Genomic DNA, 18,566 nt, shown 5'->3' with positions numbered 1-18,566 from the left:
ATTCGCGACTACGAAGTTGAAAGAGATTTCAAAGGCTGTTCGCACATAGGCAAACTCTCATATGCAATTGTCAAAATGTGTGTGATGATAAAAGCAAAAATATTTGCCTCCTTCTTTTTCTCATGCAAAAAGCAAACAAATATCAGCACGATCAGCACCTTCGTAGTCGCGAATTCTACTTTCGGCATTAGCGCTACACCAAAAGTTGTTTTTTTTCTGTTTGAGTTTGACGAGTTTGGTTTGACAGATCCTAAAGCAAAAAGCGTTATTTGCACGCTATCATTAACGCAAAAAAACGCTGTACCATGTTTGATTATTATACAAATAGGTATTAGTTTGGAGAAGCATAAGTTTCTTTTGCATTTCAGATTAATTAGTTTTGCGTAGTTCACCTGATATTCAAGTTTTTTTTAGTGCATTGGAGATTGGGGCCTTTATTTAGCATGTTGATAAGCGCGTGTGCATTTTTCAAATCGGAACTTTATTTGTCTCGATTGTAGCAGTTACAAACGTCCCATTCTAACCTCGTGTTGCAATCGAAAAATTATAAATTATTAAACATCTATCAAAGAGCTAATTCTCCATGTTCTAGCCTTCTAGATATGTACAATTTGTGCAACGCTTTGTCAAGCGAGTGAATTAGGTAAGATAAGAGTAGTAGTGTTCTACCTATTTTGTCAAAATCTGATAACACATCATCCAGCTGGTGTGGCGAAATCCAGTCTAGCTCTCAGCTGAGCGCGGATTGAATTCGCTTTAAGCAGAGCACATACTAGTGCAATTTGCAGGTGTATTGATGAAGGAATGACAATCAACGGTACCGGTCAGCAAGCAAATCGATCCATGGTGCTCTCTGTATAGTTTGGGTTGCAGTTTTTCTCCTGCGAGAGCCGGAAAGAAAAACACGCAATTAGGTAATCGGAAACTCTCCTTTGTTGGACTTAATCTGCCTATTTACGTTTCAACGATTCCATCAGAACAAGTATATAAGCGATATAAGCGGTTAACCGGGAGAGAGAGAGCACGTCATAACGGGAAAATGAGTAAAAGTGGCGAGGATACTAGAATTTTTGTGAGAGAAAATCGGAAAAGAAACAGACGGCAACGAAAGAGCGATGAAATGGTGTGGTACTGAAATAGCACCTCAGTATCGAACATGCTAAGTCAGAGGATATTGTGGTTGCTACCGCTGCTGGCACGAACTGTTCGCTGTCGCCATCGCCGTGGACAGAAGACCGTCAGAAAAAGTGTTGTATAATCATTCACGGACAGCGTGGTGCGTACTTCCAGAAGAAAGATCCATCGGTGCTTACTACTCATCTATTCCGGAAAGCCGGTCATGCCGGTATCGTTTTTCACTAGGACTATCGAACAATCTTAGTTTTTTTTTTTAAATTTCTAAATGTTCGATCACGAATCCGGAATTTAGTGCTTATAGGTTTTGCTAGGTACCAGCAGTCGTGCACTATCTCTATCGAACAATAAAAATATAGTGTAACCTTTACTGACTCTAGCCACAGGCTTTTAATCCAATTCGAATTTATAATAAAATATATTATCAACGAGTTCAGTCGACTGTGTGGAGAGCGATAGAAAACAACAATACAGTGTGGTTTAAGTATGTATGGCACGTATCAGCAGGAAGAGGTTGGAAGTAGAACATTCTATACTGCATTGATTATCGTGGATATCTGTTAGAAAAAAATGTGTTAATCGATTGTGAAAAACTCCGATCTCCTGTCAGCTATCGGAAGACTTGTTAATACGGGAGACGGTGCGAGTAAGAGCGCAGCTTTTGGAGCACGAGATTGCAGTTTTCTAAATTACATAACACAGCTGATTGTGTCGAGATAGAGCAAAAAAGGGAAAGAACCACAAATATCTTCAATGGTTAACCCTGTATCTATGTGATCGACACACCGGATCAGTCAGCTAGGGTTTTATCGAGTAATTTCAAAGCCGGTGAATCACCGAAGCATAGTTGGGCTGAAGAAAAGAACGAAATCGCCCTTCAGTGGCCCTGTGTGCAAATTCTTGTGGGGAGAGTGTAGTTTTTGGCAATGTGTTTTACAAATAGATATTAGAGTACATATAGCATAGCCGACATCATCAGAGGCACGTGAGTCTCGTAGTCTCATTTATAGAGTCGCACGCCGTACTGTAGCGGTAGAGGCAACAACGACGGTTATGCAACAGCACCTACGACGACGGATGGCGATGATTATAGGAGTGTACGTTGGCTTCTACCGCTAGTTTACGAGCAAATGTCTGCATACACGTTAAAATAACAGTGTATCTCAAAGTTGTGCCCTTGCTGAACCAAAGCATCTCACAATCTGCTTATATGTTTACAGAGAAAACAGTTTGTATATTTTTGTGTGCATACGATTGACTAAGTGAAGCAAAAAAAAAGTTTCGAAAAACCTTTAAACGTTCTTCTGCGCTAAAGGGAGCCGCCAGTGAGCAGGTTAAAGTTTCTAGTTCATTCCAACGTTCGCGACGGCAGCATCCGTTGGAGTAGCTGCAACGACAACGTCTGTATCCGCAGCCCAAGCCCCCTTGGTCCACACTCAATGGCGAAGGGTGCCAGGAAAAAGACGAAATGGGTGTCCCTGTCGTTAGCCAGCGCAACGGCAACAACGGCTCCACCAGCAACCAACGACAACGATGCCGGTAAGCTAAAGATACTTAGGTTTAAATTAACACTCGCTAGTTTCTTCTTATCGTCTCACCTCGCGCGGTGATCAGAAGCGTCAATCATGTCAATGCTCCTCCGAGGTTCATTTCGGTTGAAAGCACATGTGTGTCGCGAGAATTCGAAATCACATGGGTCCTGCCCGGTTTAGTGCTTGACAGGAAAGCGTGCTCGCATTTCACATCTATGCATACACGCTGAACAAAAAAATGATATCTTTACATACACTTAAGCACGGCGCGAAGTATGTAGAAGAAGACGAAGAAGAAACAGAAAGTCCAGAGGAGCAAGTTAACTGGCACGTTTTGTTGATTTTTCTAATTATTCATGGTTTTTGACATGTGCTCTTCTTCAAGATGCGCCACTGCACCGTGCCTGTCTTCTATTTAAATGAACACAATGAATTTAAAGAGTTCCCGTTGGCAACCTTACCAGAAGATTAGCTTGAAGTATACCTTCTTATGTTCCAGCAACGTTGTATCAATTTGCTATGCTCGCTCTAATCCAAATAATGACATGGGAATCGGAATGGAACAAGACAAGCTTTCATAATTTCAATACTCATCATGGTGCGATTCCAATTGTCAAATGATGCTCTGTGGTATGAGCAGAGAAAAAACTATAAAATCACTTCACACTTGCAACCTGCTGAGTATTGAGAGGTGATAAATTGATGGTTGAATGATGAAATCATGAAAATTGAACATTTTTTCACGCCAGTCCAGATTACGTAACTCCTATTGGTGAATAGTCTTCCAAAATTGCAAAATGTTGATTGTTGACTGTAACTCAAAGCAAACTCAATTTAATTCACAAACCTATTTCATATTTCTCTAATTTCCCATTTTCCTATTTCTTTCATTTCCTATTTTTTCCTTGCGACTTTCAATTTATTTGCAACCCACATGGGCTTTCGAAATTATCACTAATCGCTACCTTATTATTGCATTGAAAATTGTTGTTCATTAATACAAATTACTAGAACTAAGATATGTTCATAAGTGTAAGAGGCATGAGAGATCAAATCATCTAAATTTTACAGTAACGTCGGAAAAGCTTTTTTGTAACAAAGGTGTGCTATAACGGCAAACTTCTGAGCAATATTACTCTTCACATTTCGTGTTATCCATCACCAACAAAAACTGAGCCATTCTATGAAAAATAAATAATAAATGAAATAAATAAATAAATTTGATTTAGTATTTAACTCTTGTTATTACCATATGTCGATGAGACGCACTGGATATGATAAGGTTCTCGTAAGAGAAACTTTTTTCCTTAAGAGTACTTTTTTTAAATTGTTCAGTTTAAGGAAACTGAATTGTCTATCTAAAAATCTTATTTGGAAAAAATTAGATTACTGTTATTTAAATCAATTTTTATTTTAGAATATTTATTTTTAAATTTAATTTTTTCCGCATCTCTAATTTTTTTTGAGATCTTTTAATAAAAATTCAGACAATTTTCTAGAAGTCATCCATTGACAACTTTTCTTTATAGCTTTTATATGTTTGTTTATAAAAAAATACTGGCCCTTTTTAAATATTTTTTTTTTTTATAAATTGTTGAAAAATGAAGTACCTATATGTAAATTGCTTAGTTTAGCACGGCCTACACAACCACAAAGTTTCACTGCATTCTGATAGGGTGCTGCCAACATCTGGTCGAGTCAGCTCGAAATTTTTCTATAAACTTATCTTGCATGCCACTTTTCACATTTTCCGGAAAATATTCTTCCGTTTCACCAGAGTCCTGTCTTTCGCTTTTCATTTTAAATTTTAGTTTGAAACTTTGCTCTCAAAGTAGAACACCTACTCTTAATAATGATTTAAATTAAAACATTTTCAAAATTTTTGTTTTTTTTTTTCATATCAATTATGAAAGGCAGTCGTTTTGTGAAGCATTCGCTGCTCCTTCTCTAGCACATTTTTTGTGCACCACTATTTTCTGGATAGTAGTAAACTTCCTTCCATTACTAGTGTGATGTAACGTTTAAAATCTTTCAAGGTAATTTTCGGAATTTCTTTGAAAATCAAATACACTAAGGTCGCTTTTTACGCGATTTTTTTTAATGCGGATTCCGGAATTTACGCGTTTTTTACGCGGATTCCGAAATTTACGCGTTTTTTACGCGGATTCTGGAATTTACGCGTTTTTTACGCGGATTCCGGAATTTACGCGGTATTTTCTTTTTGGCGCGGATTTCCGGTTTCTCTTCACTCGGAATGCAGAATTACCGCGGTTTTTTCTTACGCGGATTCCGGAATTTACACGTTTTTTTACGTGGATTCCGGAATTTACGCGTTTTTTTACGCGGCACGTATCCCCCGCGTAAAAAGCGACTTTAGTGTATGGATATATTGACGTATACAGTCAAACCTGTTTTTGTGCGAGAGACCGCACAAAATTAATCGTATAAAAAAAATCATTTGAAACTTCATGAGTAGCTATAAAACAATGTTTACGCAACAATATAGAAACATCTTATTTTATGCAGTGGAAAGGAACCGCATAAAAAAAAGTATCAAGTTGAAAATAACTCAAAACATGATGATTTTGATTTAGAAAACAGTTATGAGATCTTTTTTTTAAACATCTGAGTGATATACGTACCTATTTTAAACATACAAACCTTTTCAACCAATATCTTTCGTAAGCTAGCATTGCGTTTCTTGCGTGAAAATGGCTGACGTAATGGTATGGCATGCTTAAATATTTATTTCAAGGATTGAAAAAACTAAACGGCCGAAAAACTTATCGAATATGGTAGCACAGACAAACAGACGTGCCTCTTCGAAGAAAAATGCTGAAAAATCTTCGTCCTTATTCAAAACGTTACACTCGTGCGCCACCATGTGAGCTTATTGCCTACTAACTTACTTTCGTAAAACGATTTTTGTCTTTGCTAATGAGTGTGCACGCTTGCTTAAATCAACACCAGCGGCTTTACTGACGGTTTTTGCCTCTGATAATTAATGTGCATGCTTGCTTATAGAAACACTAGCGGCATTATTGCTCACTAAGCAAATTTTCAAAATATTCGTTATTTTTCTGGTCGATGAAATCGTCATCGAGTGGCACGTTTGTTTGTCTGTGATGGTAGTTTCTCATACACCGCATAAAAAAATCACACATAAAAAGTCGCACAAGATAGAATTCGCAAAAAAACGTCGCACAAAACCAGGTTTGACTGTATCTTAAAAGAAAAACATACTTATTAGCTCCAGGAATCGGAACAAGGCCATAAAATCTTCCCTGTAATATTCCGTTCCGAATCTGTACAATTTGTATTGGTAGCATACATCCTTAGTCTTCTGAAGATATCACCCACGCCAATATAAAAACATATGATTAAAAAAAATTCGAAAAATAAAATTTACCGTGAGAATAAAAGCACATGAGCAAGATCGCGCCAAATGACCTGTTTTTTAATTTGAATGAAACTTTGCACACGTATTTGGCTTAGCAAACTGAGCATTTTTCACAGATAGAGAGATTTTTTACACCCATGAGTTACATTCTAAAAGGGCGTATGCCTTTTGGCATAGGTTTTATTCGAAGCATTGTAGCCCAGAAACCGTTGGTTGTATAGAAAAACTGTCTGAAAATGAGTTGTAGGGAATTAAAAATGCAGCATAAAAAAAATATACACTGTACAAAAAAAAATTTCTTGACCAAAAAAAAATTAAAAATAAACATTAAATTTTAATTTAAAAAAAAATTGATTTTTTTTTTCAAAGAAACTTGACGTTAATACGCAACTTTTTTAAAAAAGTCCAGGATGGAGAAATCAAAAATAATTTTTTTACGGTAGATTAATTTTTTTATAAAAATTCTAATTTAAACATTTTTCAAAATATTTGTAATCCGATGATTTTAAAAGATGCAGAGAGTCATTGTGAATTAAAAAGCTCTTGGTAGTAAACATTCTAAAGGCATCGGTTTTCGAGTTATTTTAAATTTAAGCTCGAAAAATTATTAATATTTCGGAAAATACACGTTTTTCTTAATTTGTTCATGGTTCTCCAGCAAAAACCATACGTTCATTGGAATGCTTGATCAAAAATATACTCATGTATAAGTTATGAGCTATGTATTTTCGAAGCAGCTGATGTCCGAACCAGTCGCTGGGGTTCATTTAGAAATTTCTGGTGGATTTTTTTCAAATTTTGCCATTCGTTGGTTCAATCGTGGGAAAAAAAAAGAAAACGCGTTATACCATTAGTGAGGTCATTATAAAAAATCACAGGAGGGTTGTGTGCAAAGCCACGACCGCAAGGATGAAGTAGAATACTTTTACAAGAAAACCCGGCTGCTTGCGTGTCAGTCATTTTTTAATTTGTTGTCCAATTCAATATCGGATAAGATACCGATCACATCTTGGCGTTATCACTTATCAAACAGTGGAAAGCTGATTTAACATTCAAAACTAGACGGCTCATGTGTTGTCAAAACGAGTCAACTTTTCATTGAATGCATTTACTAGTGCCCGCCATCGCACAGAGACTGCATTTCACTAAAGTGCCTCACTGCATCAGCTGCTATCGATGCTTAACCCGCTGCAACTGCTACGCTATCCGTAGCCATGTTAATGTTTTGGCCGCTATACGCCGCTATTGGTATCCGCTGTCGCTGCATCAGCTGACCCAGCTGCTATCGATGCTGAGATCCGCTGCAACTAGTGCACTATCCATTGCCATGCCACAGCTGTGGCCGCTATCCGCCTGGTATCCACTACACTGCTACTGCTGCTGCTAAGGGAAGACCGCTGTTGTCGCTGTCTAGAACTATTATGAGCGGCTTCGATTAAAACAGGCTCTTATATAGGGATGAAAAACCTATCGATAGTAGTAGGAAATCATCGATAACTATCGATAGCCATTTCAGTCGATGATTCCCATCCTTACTCTTATACAGACAAATAGCAAATTTAAAATGACAAGGTATATGATTCTGTCGGCCGTGCTTGGGAAGCAATATATTAACGACTAATCAGATCAGTCAAATTTCGCGCTTCAACAAGAATTGACCATTCTCAATAATATAGTTGCTTGGCATGATTTGGACTTGATAATTTTTGAATTTTGATTATGCGAAAAATAAATTTTTATGCTGATAATGAAAGCTTTTCGGATGTTGTACTCATGACTGAAGGAAAAAATAATTCAGTACGTTCTAAGACACGGAGATGAAGCCAAATATAGATGTTCCAAATTTCCTGAAAGTGAAAATTGATTTAAGAGAAAATATTAACTCTTCAGTTAGGTTTTTATTTCATGCTGAAAAGGACAATTTGTTGTTTAATTCAATGTTTGATAAGATGCCGATCACATCTTTGCGTTATCACTGGCAGTGCGAATAAAGTATTCCTTGAGGGAAAATAAACACTGAAAAGCTTTCCAGAACGTTCTTTTTAATGAAAATGAAAAGGATGCATTTGCTATTGTGCCTGCTATCGCTCAGAGACAGCATTTCACTAAAATGCCACACTGCATCAGCTGGCCCTGCTTATATAGATGCTGAGACCAACGTCAACCGCTGCGCTATCCCCGTTGCCACAGTAGTGGACGCTTCCGTTGCCATTGGTATTGGCTGCCCTGCATCAGCTGGTCCTGCTATCGATGCTGAGACGCGCTCCGCTATCCGTTGCCATACCACAGCTGTGGCCGTTGTCCGCTGCACTGCTACTGTTGTTGTATCCACTGCTGCTGCTAAGGGAGGACTGCTATTGTTGCAGTCTAGAATTAAAATGAGCAGCTTCGGGTGAAACAGGCTCTTATATAGGCCAAATAGCACATTTCAAATGGCAAGGTCTATGATTCTGTCGACCGTGCTTGAGAAGCAATCAAATAACGACCAATCAGAGGCCGAAGTTTTCGTTTTGACAAGGCTTGACTATTTTCAATATTACAATAGTTTGAAAAATAAAATTACAATTATCTGCATTTGGGAAGAATCTTAGAAGATTTTCCGATCTATTGCTGCAAGAACGAAGAAAATCCATCGAATACTAACCGATTTATTAGCATTTGAAATTGGACATATTTTTCACTTTTTCCGGTTTTAGATTTTCATTTCACATCCCTATATAGCCGAACTTCCTGAGAGAAGTATTCTACTTCAAAAAAATAACTTAAACTTTTTCTTATTTTAGAAAACTGTTTGTCCAAATGAATGACAGAAAGTCGAATGATCAAAGATTTTCTATTTCATATCTCACTTTTGAACACTGCTAATAAAAAGTTAGATTTCGAACAACTATATACAAATGAATTATACGACAGTTGAAAGTACGAAACGACGTAGACGGCATCCATGAATTACGTAATACTCATAGGAATAGAGGGGGTACCTTCGAGCATTACTGACCTACTTTTATAGCGACAGGTTGCTAACGACCCACTGCCGAATCCGGGCGTTTTTATCCACATCACACATCCAACGAGTACGGGGTCTACCACGGAGTCCCCGACCAGCCACCATGTACTTTGTTTTGATAGAGTTGATGGTAAGTCCAATTCTCGCTGCTTTTATCTTGAAAAGCACAGATGCCTCTCCCACTACTCTGCGATTAATACCGACGATATCAATATCATCCGGAAAGCCAAGAAGTCTATGAGACTTTGAGATAATAGTACCGCTTCTTTGCACAATTTTGTTGGGCAACCATTTTCGAGCATAATCTACCTTAATTCATTACGCTTAACTGAATCGTATGCCGCCTTGAAGTCTATAAACAAATGATGAGTCTGCAAGTTCACTTTTCTGAACTTGTCAAGGGTTTGACACAAGATGAATATTTGGTCCACTGTAGATCGCTCTTTCCGGAAACCACACTTCGACAAAGGTTTCCTGCAACGTCTATTAAACAGAATGCGGGAGAGACTTTTGTAAGCAATCGAGTCCGTTACACTAGTGCGTTGTCTTCGGCCCAAACTTTCAAGATGGATTTCACGCAACAGCTGCTCACTTCCGGCTTTAAACAGTTCGGAAAGCCTGTCCTTTCCAGCTACTCTGTGGTTTCTCAACTCTACAAGTTTCGCTAACCTCGTCCAAGCTTAGCGGATCCACAGCTTGTCCATCCTCCTCAATTTCTCTCCTATTTCTGTCTACAACCTCACCCTCTTTGCCGTTCAGGAGCACTTCGAAATGTTATTTCCATCGCAAGGTCACTCATCACATCAGTTATCAGGTTCCCTTCCTCGTCTTTGCACATGCCGGGATTGGCACCGTCCGGTTCCTAATTCCGTTTACCACTTTATAGAAACTTTTGTGCATGGAGGAGCTTGCCTCCTCATCTGCAACAGATCGTGCTCACGTTTCTTTCGTTGATGGAGGCTGCCTCTCGATAACTCTCCCTTATCTGACGAGTCACATGATTAGTTACCGCCATCGTGCGAGGTTTCCGTCACTCCGCATCCAACCACGTGTTGCGTGTGGTTCTCGCGGTCGTGCCCAACACCACTCGCGCTGTATTGCTGACCGTATCGCGGAGGTGCCTCCACCGTTCGTTCAGGTCTCCAACTAGTTCACCAATCCGCTCATCAACTTTCCAAGTGTACTCAGCAGCAACGCCATCAGCTGACAACCTCTAGATGTCCAACAGTATTCTCCTCGAAGTGCTCAACTTGCTCGGACTTATCGTTCATCGATAAGATATTCTCCTCGAAGAAATGTGTGCTCGGAATTCAGCTACTGGTTCCTCAAAATGCAGTGAGTTTTCGATCAACAGTCAACGGCAGTAACTGTTTCTCGGTAGGCTCCGTTAGTGATTGGAAATCATCACTCTATACCGGGTGCATTATACCTGTACTTAGGGCTGTTACCTATTAGTCTAATCTTTTTTTTTTCCTCTGTTGTTTGGCTCAGACCTACCGATTCATAAAACCAAGTCTAGTCTTTATGTAAAGGCCGTGGATAACAGAGCTATCACCATTATCCTTTTTCCATCCTTGAAGCCTTTGCTCTGATTCCTAGAAGATTTAAGTTTTTTTCGAACAGACCTCTGAAAAGATCTATGATTGCAGACAAGTTTTTTTTTAATTTTATTCATAGATTTTCGTTTGGCGGAAATATATCGTTACATAACCGACATTTCTGGTTGCAAAACGGGATGAAACAAAGGCAAGAATATTATGCAAGAGTGGACCCAAGATACTTTCTTGAGGAAATTGGAATATTTATGCTATCGAATTACATTATAACCGAATCATGGCGAAAACCAATCTGTCTATTTGCAAAAACTGAATTCTCATCAATATTATTATTACGAAAACATTTAGGTTAATTTATAACTTGAAATTTGATATTTTAGTTGGATTCTATAACTTGAAACTTGATATTTTAGTTGGATTATATTCGAATTTTAAAGTTGCAGTTACTTTAGTATTTTTAATAAACATAACCCTGTCGTAGACAATTTCTTCTGCCAGTATCATCAAATATAATTTGCTATCAGATTTGTTATTAGAGTAGAATGAGTAGTGGCGTGGAAAAGAGTTTGTTTTTGTTGATTCTGGTAACCTGAAAATAAGTACTGGATTCCGTATCGTATTCCGATACTGAGAAGCATTTTTATGGCAGTTTTGTAAAAAGACGATAATCTATAATGGCATTAGAAAACCGTTTTGCCATAGTATTTCGTGTAGTTGATGTATCTAATTAGCAACAGTATAGCAACTGAATGATTTATTAGTTTTAGAATTTATTTTTACATTAGTTTTCGTTTGTAGTGGTGAGTAATAAATCTAACCAGAATAGTCTAAGCAATTACAGGTTAGTGATTAGTGGAAATTCCTCTAGTTTGGATATATTTTAAATTTTTGATTTCATAAAATTTTCGACGGATTTACTTTGCGTTAGTATTTCACGCAAAGTTTTTCAAAATCAGAGCTACAGGGGATTTCTCACATTGATATGTACAGTGGGTCCAAAAAGTATTCGTCTAGACGAATATTTTTCTAAAAAGTCCAAGACTGGAGCTTGATATGTACTAAAAAATAAAACTAACGGTTAGTTTGGGTAGCAGATCAGTAGGTTAATATTTACTCTTCGAAAATTAAAAAAAAAACATAACAATAAAGGTAACAAGGGTGACATTTCATCACATTTCATTTAACATATGCTCAAAAAGTATTCGTCTAATTGGGTTTTAAATAGTTTTCGCATAACAATAGAAATAATAATATGAAAATTAATACTTAGTTGGGTTTCCCTTTGCGTCTATAACAGCTCGTAGTCTTCGGGGCATGGAGTTTACCAAATTGGCCGTGACGGAGGATGAAATTTTTTCCCATTCTTCTTTCAAAACTTGTTTCAATTGGTTTTTGTTGGAAATGTGCCTTTTCCTGATTTCATCATCCAGTATTTTCCATAAATGCTCTATCGGGTTAATATCTGGGCTCTGGGGAGGCGTGTGAAGTTGTTTCGGTGTGTTATAAAGAAGCCATAGCTTGGTGTTAAGGGCCGTGGTCTTGGGATCATTATCTTGTTGGAATATGTATTTCCCTTGTAGCCCCAATTTCTCAGCACTGGCATTCAAATTATCCTTCAAAATGCGGATATACATTGTATGATCCATAATCCCTTCAATTATATGTAGTTTTCCTACAACTGCTGCACTCATGCATCCCCAAACCAGGACGGAACCCCCACCATGCTTCACTGTTGGTGTTAGGTTTTGCGGTTGCATTTCCGTGTTCTTTTTGCGCCATATCATACGTCGACCATCTGATCCAAATATATTGAATTTGCTTTCGTCGGAAAATATGACTCGATTCCAGAAGTCTTCCTTCTTGAATTGGTGTTCCTTGGCAAAACTAAGCCGTTTCTGACAGTTAACTTGACTCACCCAAATTTTTTTCCGAGCAACACGTCCATTATAGCCATACTTTTTGCAGGTATTTCGGATTGTGCTAGTGCATACCGTTGTACCTTTTCTCTCCAGTTCACCTGCTAACTTGGGCGCACTTATTTTCGGATCTTTTTTATTGCTCGCACAATCAATCGCTCATCCTGCTCAGTTAACGATCGAGGACGACCGCTCCGTTGTTTGTTTTTCAGTGTTTTTGTAATGCTAAAGCGATTAATAACTGATTGAATGGTTGATCTAGGCCTACCTACAAGTCTCGCTATCTCGTAAGATGACTTGCATTCATTATGCAGGCGTATAATTAGTTTCCTCTCTTCAGAACTCGTCTCTTTACCTTTCCGACCCATGATGTCTCTTAATTTACACTTCAATTACAATAAAAACAACAAAATACTATGATCTGTCAATATATCATTCGGCTAGATACTGCCAGAGGGCTTATTCGTCGGTAAAGAAGTTTAACTCTTGTATGAACTCTTCAAATGGTAAATTTCTTAAGTAGACGAATACTTTTTGAGCACACGTAAAATGAATTGATTGATTTGCGACCCAAAATAACGATTGGTTTTCTTTTCTAGTAACAATCAAGCTTCAGTCTCTAGCTTTTTCAGGAAATTTTCATCTAGACGAATACTTTTTGGACCCACTGTATATTGCGTATGACAATTGAAGGTTAAGTTTTTTTAACCGAGAGCTATGTAGGGAACGTCCAGAAGGAGATTTTTCTAATCTCTAATTCACATGGGCATGTGAAAAATGTGAAAAAAAAAACAAGGTAATAAACAAGAGTTTTGGCTTTTCGATTCATAGATCGACTGTTATTTTTAAAAATTTTATTTCTGTCAGAAGTCAGGACATTAAATTAACATAAAGAGGCTGGTACAGATTGGAAGTGGTTTTACGTTCCGTACACTGCGGGTGGCCTATCTTTCATGCATTCCAGGCGGTGATGCTATACTCTAGTGAGAAAAAAATCGTTCAATACGAAAGCGGTTCCAAAAATACGCCAGACAAAAACTGTGCAAATTTTTCTTCTTCGTGAGCTGAAAATGCAAACCACTCGAATTTTACCCTATCGTGCCCAGTGCACATGCCAATCACCATGACTTGCACTGTGCACTAGTGAATGCCATGCTAATTTCATTAATACTATTGCAGATGAAAAACTCAAATCATCTCGAGGGAGAAAAACATACACGGCAGTTGTCAGGTCGGACAGCACTCGAAATTACTTCACTGTCGGCGCATCGAACTCGTACAGCAACGGTGCTCCTAACGAGGAGACACCAACTGAGAATGGAGCGAACGTAAGCATCGATCGTGAAAGGCCAACTGGCGAGAACCGTAATAGCTCTCCCAACTCGAATAGTCGACTTCCCTACTCTTCGCACAGGAATCATATGCGCTATTCCAAAAATCACTTCAGTAGCCATAACAGCCACTACCATCACAATAGTAGTAGTAACTCCAATGGAAAGTCCTACTACAGCCACCATAACGGAGGTGGCCCCTATAGCAATAGAAGTAGTGCATACTCCACCCACTATACTGCCGAAAGCAAGAACGAACAAAACGAAACCGTCACCATAAACGAAGGTAACGCTAGTGCCATCACTCGAGCACGGGTTTCATAGCATACACGTGTTTTTTTTTTACTTTACAGAAGAATACACGAAAATAACCACCCCCCGGCAGGATGTCCTGTTCAAGAAGGGCTACCTGTCGCGACCGAAAAGACACACATCGACAGCGAACGATAGTGGTGCTCTAAGTTCCTCCATGAACGGTAGCACTCCAACCGATGGCAGTGATACCGCTACCGGCAGTGGAAGCGTTTCTACCGCCGAATCAGTCATGTCAGATGCGACTTATCTGACCGAAGGTCACTTTCTAGAGTATCCTACGCCGTACTTTGGCTATTTCGACCCGAGTGGTGTGCTTGTGATGAATGGTAAGTATGAAACTAATGTTAAAGGGAGCAACCCATTATCGAATTACCTCGCTTTCAGGATTCGCCGTTGATAACAACGGATTTTCGTACATGAACGGAGGTCAAACTTATATCTATCCCCCGAATTACAACTGCCAGACATCCGCCGTATTCGACCAGGAGGATCAAACTGAACTAGGGCACGTGGAAGACTTTCCAAGTGGCAATCAGATCCAGATGCCAGATGTGGCCGACACCATCGAAGAAGATCCTGATCAAAGTGCAATCAACCAGTCCGCAACCGGTGCTGCGGAGGACAGCGAACACAGTATGTGTGCTGCATATCCTTCGCCGGTGGAAACTGCCAGTGATAATGCCGGTGCAATTTGCAACGGCTACGCAGCCGCAGAACAACAGCCTCTCGAAGAAGAAGAGGAAGCATCACTCGACGACGCTGAATTGGATCATCTTGTCCCGCAGCAACCGCTTCTATCGCCTTACGTAAACGCTTATGATTATGCTCAATTTTATAACACCTTTTACTATCCCGGCTGTGTAATGGCTCCGTTCCCGGTTGTCGAAGATGGTACGTTCTTTTTGATAGTAATTAATTACAAGCTACGTGACACATTTATTTCTTCCAATCTTAGCAGTTTATTACAATCAAGTTGGGTACTTGAGTGAAGAGGAATATTCGAAACAGTTTAGCTTTAAAAAACGCAAGAAGTGGTACAGAGGTTGGGAGGAGGTGAGTGATATATTCACTTGAACCGTACCTTTTAATTGCCATCTAAAACACACTTTTCTTGTTTATAGTACCCCATGGAAATTCACGCGGAAGTGCTACCGGAAGAGGTACGACAGTCATTAACTTGTACGTAAGCTGACACTAACGTTTTCTTCTCGGTAGGTTGTTTCAGCAGATCAACAAGAGTTCACAACGTCCGAAGTACCCGCCGCGGAACCTATTTCCGATAACAATAACCAAACTCAACTGCTTCCCAATCAATTACCCACTTTCGAGAATGGCCCACCAACTCCCACACCGTCTGCACAAACAGCACCAAACGCGCCAGTAGCTCAGAAATCCGACAACATCATCCGATCTCAACCGGCGAATTCAGCCACTAGGAAGACGCAGAAAGCGCACCGCAAGAAGGACCTCATCGAATCTACACTGGCATTTGCCGAACAAAATATCGACCTCACCAAGAGGGCAAGCATGGTGGCTCCACAGCAAACCCCCGACAGCGCCAACGTATGGCGGACCGTACGAAACGGTAAAGAAATTGTGGAGGAAGATCGTGAATTGCGCTATATTGACACTCGTGCCATGACCAAGATGGAAGCCATCCGCGAGGAACTATCGGAAACATCATGTTCCAGTGAAAACACAAGTCTGACGCAACAATCGGAAGCATCAAATTTATCGGGTGTTAGCGTCAATTCTGCGACGAGACAAGTTAAGAAAGAAGAGCGGATCTCGAAAAAGGGGAAAAAGACTGCCAAAAGCAAGGGAAAGAAGCAGAAGCGGGGTAACCTCGGGCAGCAACAGATGGGTTTTGAGGTAATAGAGCCGGAGTTTGTAGTTTCTGTGACGAGCTTCGAGCGGGTGATAGAAGATGTAGACGAGGATGGAGAGGATTTGTCAGAATCACATTCGCTCCAGCACAATGCGTCTCAGCAACAGTCTATCGGGGACTTGCAAGAAGAATTAGAAACTATATCACTTGAGCAAAGTGAGCCGCAGTGCGACTCCATCCAGGAAGCTGTCGAACAGGTGCTTAAAAATTCCGAAAAAACGTTTACTGCTGAAATGTTACAAAATCGAAACGATTATAGGGCTGTGCTGGAACTAGAACAGGAGCTGAAAAATGTTCAATTTGAGGATCTCCGCGGGGATGAAGTCTGCGATATTCTTGCAGGTAATGTTCAGCACAGTTTAAATGTGGATACCGTTGATAGTGATGGTGCTTGTCCTACAAACACTGAGGAAAGCAACTCTTATGGAGAGTTGCCACAAGACACCCAAGAACAGAGTGATACATTATTGACTGAGGAACCTTCTAACGAAGAGCAGGCGAAATCAAATTGCGTTACGTTGTCCGAGTCAGAAAAAAGCGATTTAGCCGCAGGCTTTCCCGTCGCCGAAAATTCGACATGTCTAACCTCAGCGTCTAGCAAGCAGGAATCACACTGTCTAGCATTGAAACCGGAAGAGGAAGACAATGATTGCAAGCATTTCAGTGATAAGGAGTATACGGAAGATTACGATTCCGGCGTGCAGAGTCCGGCAGTTTGTGTCGCATCAACCGGTAGCTTTGGAGCGGAAGAACGAAAATCCTCAGCCAGCAGTTCCTATAACGATAATGATCCAAACAATCTAACCGAAGTGGTGACCAGTTGGCTTTCGGAAACACTGCGCAGCAAACGGCTGGATGAAATGTTCGTCCTGCCTGATGATCCCACACTATTGGGCCGAATCCGACAGTTTGCTGCTGCAGGCTTCGATGACATACTAGCCTTGTCTTCCGATACGTTCAGCAGCAGTGGTGAGGATGCCGAAGACGCAGACAGTGACTATATGAGTGATGTGCAAGTTAGAAACCGTCTTATCGATGATCAGGTGCTCCAGCACACTAGTCAAAAGACAGATAATGAGAAGCTTCTTGATAAACAGACTGAGAATGGCCACCTCCTCCAAGAGGCGATCGGCGGAGGTCATTCTAATCCTAAGCAAAAACGTTGTATTATTATGTAAAGACACGTAGGAGATGCGATCCTAAATTCATTGTTACTTAATATGAAACAAAACTAAAATTAAAAAAAAAACTCGCGCAAAAAATAACCAAAAAAGTCATGCATCCTTAATCTACTTACGAAATATAATAACACATTACACTTATTACTAAACTACATCAAGTGCCGTTCTGTTTTTGTTTGTAATTTTTGCATTCACTTGGATTTGACTGTGAACAAGCAAAACCGAAATAAATATCGAAAAATTGAAGTTGAATTGTGGACTATCATTGCTATGAGCTTAGAAAGAACAGTTCCAAATCATTCGTTGTTTCTCATATTTGTTAGCAAAGTCCAGAGAAAGAAAACAAAATAAGTTCATATTGCCATGCGTCGAAGCTTATACAAATCTAGTAGGCTGCGTCTATCTACTTTGCTCGGGGTTATTGTTTTGTTCCGAAGCTGTGTTTTTATTGCTTTTCCATTGCGTTAGTGCTTTTCTGCCATTTAACAGTTATTCCATAGTTCCGGTCATTTGGCGTATATATTGGTAAGTTAGTAAGTTAAACTTTCCAAAATTCTACGTGGTCATGTTCTGAACTTAAAATCATTTATTAAACAGAAGATTATTGATGGCCGTATTCAACATTCGTACGAATATAACGATCAAAACAAGAGATGGTTATCCTATTGTTGGAACCTTAGTATGGATACGTTCAAATTACGCCAAAAACCAAGTCGTAGATGATTACATCTAATATGTTCTTTTGAACCATGCTTAACGAAATTTTTGAATTTGATTTTTTTGCTTGCATCAAATAAGACAACCACTGCCTTGATCTGCAGCATAACATTTTGAAAGCTATTGAGTTTTGCCATTTTTAATTTTGGCAAACGCGAATTTATACTGGTGTATTATACAGGTTTTAAATAAAGAAAGTTGTTTGGATACATTTGTTAAGGCCTAAGGGCAAAACAAAACAACATTTTCACTCTAGCACACGGGTTCAAGCTCTTTATTCAGATTGTTCAGTTTGATCATCAGTCGCTTCTCTACGAACAACCGAATGATGTCGACACCCATCTTCGGATGGCGCCTCGAGATGGAATTCACGACATTCTCGATCACATTTTCATTTTTGTAGAAGGTAAGATCGGCGACATACTCTTCGAGCTTTTTGGCCTGCTCTGTCCACAGGGTCGATGGTTCAACGTATCCGGTGGGCAGTTCTGGCATCACGACATAGTTGTTATCCTTCCGCTCGATAAGGTAAGTTTGGTATCCCATATACTCATATCGGTCCTGAAGTTTACTCGCGACGTATTTCGTT

General features: G+C 39.5%; 1 protein-coding gene across 9 annotated transcripts; it reads left to right on the top strand.

The window, feature by feature from the left end:
* Window positions 1-195: 195 nt before the first annotated feature.
* LOC129722773 (uncharacterized) lies at window positions 196-17,512 on the top strand. 9 transcript variants are annotated; one of them, XM_055676514.1, is made up of 9 exons: window positions 224-328; window positions 593-643; window positions 2,355-2,673; window positions 13,725-14,162; window positions 14,230-14,517; window positions 14,576-15,082; window positions 15,147-15,244; window positions 15,313-15,351; window positions 15,407-17,512. In XM_055676514.1, the coding sequence occupies exons 3-9, from the start codon at window positions 2,574-2,576 to the stop codon at window positions 17,255-17,257; spliced, it is 3,321 nt and encodes a 1,106-aa protein (XP_055532489.1). In that variant the 5' UTR covers window positions 224-328; window positions 593-643; window positions 2,355-2,573; the 3' UTR covers window positions 17,258-17,512. The 9 variants fall into 9 exon arrangements, with proteins under 9 accessions (XP_055532491.1, XP_055532489.1, XP_055532487.1 ...); XM_055676516.1 differs by lacking the exon at window positions 593-643 and having other exon boundaries at window positions 196-328; XM_055676512.1 differs by having other exon boundaries at window positions 312-643.
* The last annotated feature ends 1,054 nt before the right edge of the window (window positions 17,513-18,566 follow it).

Source organism: Wyeomyia smithii, chromosome 2, assembly GCF_029784165.1.
Source record: "Wyeomyia smithii strain HCP4-BCI-WySm-NY-G18 chromosome 2, ASM2978416v1, whole genome shotgun sequence".
Classification (NCBI taxonomy): Eukaryota; Metazoa; Arthropoda; class Insecta; order Diptera; family Culicidae; genus Wyeomyia; species Wyeomyia smithii.
The sequence above is the reverse complement of the archived record's forward strand: the minus strand, read 5'-3'. Positions and strand labels throughout refer to the sequence as shown.

What these genes read in the sequence shown, in the direction of transcription:
- LOC129722773 (XM_055676516.1), top strand. Translation starts at nt 2,574, where the DNA reads ATGGCGAAGGGTGCCAGGAAAAAGACGAAATGGGTGTCCCTGTCGTTA. An exon ending in TGGTGTGCTTGTGATGAATG is followed by an intron (nt 14,518 to 14,575) that starts GTAAGTATGAAA and finishes CCTCGCTTTCAG; the next exon opens with GATTCGCCGTTGATAACAAC. An exon ending in GTTCCCGGTTGTCGAAGATG is followed by an intron (nt 15,083 to 15,146) that starts GTACGTTCTTTT and finishes TTCCAATCTTAG; the next exon opens with CAGTTTATTACAATCAAGTT.